The sequence below is a fragment of the Cupressus sempervirens genome, chromosome 4 (assembly GCF_028749045.1).
Source record: "Cupressus sempervirens isolate cs-2001-9-10 chromosome 4, ASM2874904v1, whole genome shotgun sequence".
Lineage (NCBI taxonomy): Eukaryota > Viridiplantae > Streptophyta > Pinopsida > Cupressales > Cupressaceae > Cupressus > Cupressus sempervirens.
In genome coordinates this window covers 646,289,505-646,296,592 of record NC_143121.1, presented here as the reverse complement: position 1 = coordinate 646,296,592, position 7,088 = coordinate 646,289,505, and the positions used below count along the sequence as shown (strand labels likewise).

The following is a 7,088-nucleotide window of genomic DNA, read 5'->3' as shown; positions in this document are numbered from 1 at the left end:
GGTGTTCTATCTGGATCCCTTAAGATTAAGCTATGTTCTAGAGATAATCTTTAAAATCTTGTTAATTTAGGTATCTAGGTGTTCTATTTGGATTCCTTAGGGTTAAGCTCCATTCTGGAGATAATCTTTAAAAGCTTATTCATCTTACTATCTAGGTGTTCTATCTAGATCCCTAAAGGTTAAGCTTCGTTCTAGAGAAAACCTTTAAAATGCTTATCAATTCAGGTATCTAAGTATTTTGCTTCAATTCCTTAAGGTTAAGCTCCATTTTGGAGATAATCTTTAAAAGCTTATCAATTGGTCTTTGTGTCATCAATTTCAGAACCAATCTCATTTCTTGATCTTCACATCATGCTTTCTTATTTTCTTTGAATTAAATGTGTTGCTCGCACATTCATTTAAAGAGGGACAAAATGTAATACCCCAAAATTGGCACATTGCCATATTAACCAACTTTGGTTTATTCAACTATTCCTAAGTCCTATTTTACTAGGCAATTCTAATTCTAATAATCGCTACTTGACCTAGGTGTCAAATGCAAGAAACCATAATTTGCATTAATCATATTATTTATTTAATTCCTAAATATTGACTCAAATTAGCTACACAAACCTATCAATTTAAATTAATTATAAGTGTTCTAATTTAATTTAATTAAAATTACCTCTTTAGCTAATATACAAAGGAATTAAATTCATTCAATTTAATAAGATATCTCCTCTTTTTAATTATTGAATTTAATTATTCAATTAGTTAAAGTTATCCATTTATGAGGTCATATTCTATTTTATTAAATTAGATACTCACTCAAAAAAAGGAACTAGTCAGCTCATTTTATCACTCAATAGGCACTCAGTTAACTCCTTTTATCACTAAAAAAGGACTCAGTTAGCTCCTTTTATCACTAAAAAAGGACTCAGTTAGTTCCTTTTATCACTCAAAAGGACTCGGTTAACTCCTTTTATCACTCAAAAAAGACTCAATTAGCTCCTTTTATCACTCAAACGGACTCAGTTAACTCCTTTTATCACTCAAAGGCAACCAGTTAACTCCTTTTTCAGGTTGAAGTTACCTTTATGACTGGCTCTCCTCTTCAATCTTGATCGTCGATCACCTCTTGGATTCTATAAAAGAAGCTCTCCAATCCTCATTACGGAGGATGAATTTTGGAATTTGCGTCGAATTTATGCTAAAATTCTTACTCACTTTGCTCACATTTGCATAGCTTTATTTCTTTCATTATAATATCATTTAGATTTTAAATATGCATGCATTTAGCATACTATGCTTCTTCATTTCTTAGATTAATAATTGCATCTCTCATCTAGATTAATTGCACTTTTATTTAGTTGCATAAATCTTTCGTTCTAGAGGTCTAGTTGCCCACTTCTCGTTTTTTAGCAAAGGCATAATCCTTCTAGTTAAAAGGCAATAGGTCGCTCTGTTAGACTTTTCGAATAAACAATACAATGTTTATTTCGAGATGATCTCACAGGTAATGACCATGTTGAAGTGTATGTGAGGATCAGAGGCCCCTAATTTCACATATACACATACATATATACACATATACTCATATATACCCATATATACACACATATATACATATACATACATACATATACACACACACGATTCCTACCAAGTTGGGTTTAAGAAGGGGCGAGCTAAGGTGAGACTGATCCTTTGAAGATGAAAAGTCACCCATGAGCAAAGTGCGTTGGTTAAGTTCGGAGTTTAGAGTTGAACGGAGACAATTGGAAAACAAAATGACACCTAAGTCGATTTTGGGACTAGTACAAATTGAAAGAATATATATTAGAGATATACACAAATAACAAATCAAACAAGTTTGCACTTTCCATAGAAATATAATATAAATTGATATGACAATGATTAAAAGCACTCTTGTATAAATGATCTAAAAGAGTCGGTCAAACATCTGTGTAAATTTAAAACTTTTTTATTAATAAAATATCGTATTTAAGACCTTTGAACAGCTACAAATACGTGTCTCTTTTGAAAGACCTTACAATCCCGTCTATCCAAAAGTCTCTCCTTTTAAAAAATGTCAAACAAAAAATCAGATCTCTTGGGATATTTGACGTTTTCTTATATTGAATTGATAAAATATAATATTGCTGTACGCCTTAATGCAGTCATAACAACGTGCAGTTCCACTGTCTTTTAAATCAACAAAAAAGAATAAAAAGATAATATTCGATAAAATCAACAAACTAATAAAATATGAAAAACACTGCTATTCATGCATCCTGTACGCTTCAGGACAAAATAAGAGAGGTCACGTGTTCAACTCACAAGAGCGTTAGCCTTGGCGAACAGTTCCTTTTTGTTGAGTCAGCTCTTCACTGTATATTCACTTCCATATTTATTGAAAACTTCTTTGCTCGATTTGAGAAAAGACTGCTGGAAAAGCATGGACTTGGATCTGTATCTACTATCTATTGAGAGGACAACTGTGAGAAAGAGACGCGATTTTTTTGTTTTTTAGTATTCGCCGCCCATGTGAATTTAGTGGAAAGCTTCAGTTGTTTTGGAGGGGAATGAGATTTAGAGGCAGTCCCATCGAAGGAAGACAAAGAGGATTACGAACGATGGGCTCATCTGGAATCTGAGCAGACCATCTGAATCTTTTGACGAGATGATGCATTGTTATCAGTATCTCCATTTTCGCATACTCGTTTCCTGGGCACATTCGCAACCCTCCTCCAAAGGGCAAGAAGCTGTAGGGAGGTATTTCGCCCGATGCTTGGAAGCGCGAGGGGTCGAACCTGTGTGGCTCCCGAAATAAGTCCTCACGGTATACTGTTGAGTAGTTGGACCAGTACATCTGATCAAAGAGAAGAAACATGAAAATTATTTACTTGCAAGATCCTTAAATGCTCTTAGATAAAATTGTGTACTGTGTGTTTCTGTTAAAGTTTTAGATCATATTCTATGCTTTAATTTTATCAATAAAATGCAAGAGAGATTATCAGGAGTGATCTGCATGTTGATGAAAAATTAACAGAAGTGCTTAATTATGATTAGTTATGTTCAAAATTACAGAGAATTTTTTAGATTTATTTGTCAACAGTTTTCTCTACTGATTTTCTAGTATACCAATTGTAATTTTAGATGTTGATCATAAAAGATTATAAAAGTATAATTCAAAATAGTGGTAATTCTGACACAAGTAAAATCAGAAAAAACTAAATATTATTATGTACTGTAGAAATTTAATTACTTTTAGAAAGTACACCTGATATTAAAAAAGAATACAGAATTACTTATGTTGAGAATTAGAAACACTGGATTCAAGGCCGGACTAAGGAGGCCAGTGGCTAACTAGGCGACTAAATCTTTTTTTATATAATTGTTTTTTAAAATAAAAAATAAAAAACTATAGTTAAATTATTTTACAGTCTTCAAAATTAATTTATTCCCAAATTTCTGTTGGCTGCATAGACGCCGCTCCCGATGCCAGTGGCTAACATCAGATAACAAGAAGAAACAACACAGATTATTCTGTCAAAAATTAGAAACAGTGGTTTTGGAGAAATAAATATATATGATGAAAAACAACAATATAAACAAAAACACCACAGAAATCTGTGAGAAAGAAATATAACATATGAAAAATAAGAACAGAAACAAGAAATAACACAGAATTATTCAAGTTGAAAATTAGAAACAGTGATCTGTTTAAGAAAGAAGTACACCACAGAATTATTCATGTTAAAAAGGAAAAACACTGGACAGAGAGAACAAGAAGGAACTTAATAAGTTGGAGTTTCTATATATTTTATTAATCTGAGACTTCGAGTTTTTCCACCTTTGAGCCAGACTGCAAATTTGTATTGATTGATAGGTTAGTTTTTTTTTAAACGATAATATGAGTGCAAATTTATTATAGGCAATAACAATACAAAATATAAATTTAGAAACTTTCTTAGATTGATCTATATTATAATTTATAAATATTGTGTAGAATTTTATATTATTTTATAAAACATATAATTTTTTAAATTTTCAGATATGATTTTTTTTTAGTAAATATTACTAATTTATACTTATATTGATTACATATTAAAATTTAAATTTAAAGAATTATTAAATTCTTAGAATGACAATCAATATTTATTTTGAAAGTTTTAATGAAAGATATTATCTGTTTATGTTTATGATGACTTTAGAAAAAGGAACTTTAATAATTTTCTTTTTATGGAACAACACATAACTACTTATTATAGAACTTAGAAATATTAAAAAAGAAAAACTTTGTAAGATTTATTTTTCATCTACTTTTCCCCAATTCTTACCACATTTTGGAACTTCGAAAAATCAGATTCAATCGATTTAAAAAGCTATTTTCTATTGCATAAATTCAACTTTAAAAATTTAATTTTATAACTTTATAAAACTAATTTTATACCAATATTTCAAATCAGCTTTCACGATCCACGACCAGATCAATCAAAAAGCTACTTAACATTAATTATTATGGACCGGGAATCTGATATCTTTTAAGGAGTACTCACCGCCCAGCCTTTGGGAATGGTGTATTTTCCATATTGAATGTCTGTTGTGGCCTTTCTGAATATGCCGGATATTGGAGGAATGAGACGAAGCGTTTCCTGAGCGACACTCCACAGATACTTCATGCGCTGAACATCTTCCCACGTAATTTGCTCTCCAACGCCAATATCTTCAGCTTCTACAGGAGCATGAAACAGTGGAGAACATTCACAGTTAAGACTATCATGAAAGAAATACAGAACGAAATCATAGATGAATGTTCTCTTAATCAAGAGATTACAAAACGAAAGCATAGATAAATGTTCTGTTATTCTTTCAATAATCAAAGTTCAAAATCCCTCAAATGATTGAAGTTCAAATCATCTAATATAGGTAAATCTTCCGTCAATTCCGAAGATTTCCAAAAATTCTTCGAAAGATCTTCTTTAGATGATCAATGTTCAAATTCTTTAAGTGATTAGAATTGATAGTTCAAACGATTAAATTAGATAAAGTTTCTATCGATGCAAAAGATTCGAGAGATTCTGGAGGAGCATGAAACAGTGAAAAACATTCGTAGTTAAATCTAGCATGAAAGAAATACTAAACGAAAACATTAAATTAAATCTTCTACTATTTTGTTTCAGAGGATTACAGAGATTCTTCTAATGATCAAAGTTCAAATTATCTACATAGATCTTCCATCAATCCAGAATATTGCGAGAAATTTTTCGAATGTTCAAAGTCCAAATTTCTTTAAAAAACTAAAGTTAATTTTTATTCAAAATTGATAAATTCTGTACCGATTCAAATGACTACAAGGGATTCTTCAAATGATCAAAGTTCGAATTACCTTAAATAAACAAATCTTCTATTAATTCAAGCAATTACGAGAGATTCTTCTCATGATCAAAGTTCAGATTAACTAAATAAATGGATTACAATGTCTCAGATCAATGGAAAGATGTCAGTGAAGGGAGGAAAAATAAAATATTCCAACCTATTTAGGCAATAATATTATACCTTTGGCTATTTGATCGAAGCAGAGAGGATTAGCAGCAAGGAGCTTGCACATGAGAGCCAGCGTCATGGCCGTAGTCTCGTGCCCCGCAATTACGAGAAGCACAATATTATCTTTCAATTCTTGATCGCTGAGCGGCTTCTGATCTTTATCAGTAAGGCCGAGCAGCGTCGAGATCAGATCTTTCCGAGCAGAATCTCCACCGGCTTCAATATCCTTCCTCCGCTCTGCGATCATTGCAGACAAAATGCGATCAATAGAAGCCCTCGCTTTCAACGCGCGATCCAGACGACTCCCCGGAAAACGCACTGGAAAGCTGTAAATTCCATCCGTTGCCACCTTGAAAAGCTCGCAAAGCTCCTCAACCTGACATTTATCCTGCACATTGAAGAGCACATCACAGGTGACGGAAAAGGCCATGAATTTCATCACATGAACAGCATGAACCCTCTCCTTTCCGATCCAGTACTCATCAACGTGTCGGCGGATAGCAGAATCCATTTTGCCGACGAGTTTCTTGACCGAATCCGGAGAAAAAAAAGTCATCAAAGCCGCGCGGACGAGCCGGTGATCATCTCCGTTCTTGTCAAGCAAGGAATTCTGGCCAATAATGGCTCTGTGAGGGCCGCGGGCGTTGCCGTGAAAAAGTTTCCCGTCGTTAACCAACCAGAAGCGATTACCTGCAGGACCGGTCATAACTGCAGTGGGCTGCCCGAACAGACATGTTTTGAAAACCGGTCCGTGTGCGATCACCCTTTCTCGGAGAAACTCGTCGATTTTATTGCTCTTGAAAGCGCGAAGAAACCGAATTGTTTCTCCTAGCAAAGGCTGCCCCAGATTTCCGGGCAGCAGAAGGGCACCGCCATTTTTGCTCTTGTTCTTCATCAACAGCAAAAAGCCTACTGTAAATAACACGATTATGCTCAGACAAAATGTTTCCATTGTTGTTAGCTGAAGAAGAAATTTAATTTCTTCCATCGCTTCACAATCACAGAACAAAAAAATTTAACGATCTCCAAATACGAGCCCTCCAAAAGAAAAAACTTTCGGCGACTCGCTCTTATGAAATATGGTCGACATAATAAAATGCTCCAACGGACAAACGCTTATATAGCTGGCGAAGGCCAGAAATTTATTTTCGGTTGGATAAAAGTATAAAATAAAAATGAGCTATAGATATAGGTCTTAGATTTTCTTTTCCTCGTGTGTTTGAATTTGGTATGAGGCCGATAAAAGATATTAGAGTTTACTACTCATATTGAAGAGATTCTTGAAATAAAGACGAAACAGGAATAAATTTGCGGTGTTTTTGACCAATGCTTTTTGGTATCTTCAAAAATGACCCCATATGGAAATGCGGACAATCATTTAGCTTTACAACTAATAAGATTAAATGCTAGCTAGCATTTAATCTTTACAGCTAATAAGATTACAAACTAATCATAAAAGAATAAAATAAATGCTATACTAGTGCATGCATAATTTTAAAGTCTATGTTATATTAAAGCTATATTAGTACATCAATTTTTAATATTCTATATGTTATAAA

At 33.1% G+C, this 7,088-nt stretch overlaps 1 protein-coding gene across 1 annotated transcript; it reads right to left on the bottom strand.

Moving 5' to 3' along the window:
* Positions 1-2,235: 2,235 nt before the first annotated feature.
* Positions 2,236-6,619, bottom strand: LOC149562886 (taxane 9-alpha-hydroxylase 1-like). The gene is made up of 3 exons (XM_089826339.1): positions 5,542-6,619; positions 4,542-4,717; positions 2,236-2,851 (listed from the first exon to the last, which is right to left on the bottom strand). Exons 1-3 carry the CDS (start codon positions 6,515-6,517, stop codon positions 2,546-2,548), a joined length of 1,458 nt encoding a protein of 485 aa, XP_089682465.1. The 5' UTR covers positions 6,518-6,619; the 3' UTR covers positions 2,236-2,545.
* Between the last annotated feature and the right edge of the window lie 469 nt (positions 6,620-7,088).

Excerpts from the sequence above, each read along its gene's own strand:
- LOC149562886 (XM_089826339.1), bottom strand. The coding sequence starts at position 6,517 with ATGGAAGAAATTAAATTTCTTCTTCAGCTAACAACAATGGAAACATTT. Across the intron at positions 4,718-5,541 it reads CTTCGATCAAATAGCCAAAG|AAGCTGAAGATATTGGCGTT; the intron begins GTATAATATTAT and ends ATGCTCCTGTAG. Across the intron at positions 2,852-4,541 it reads CCATTCCCAAAGGCTGGGCG|ATGTACTGGTCCAACTACTC; the intron begins GTGAGTACTCCT and ends CTCTTTGATCAG.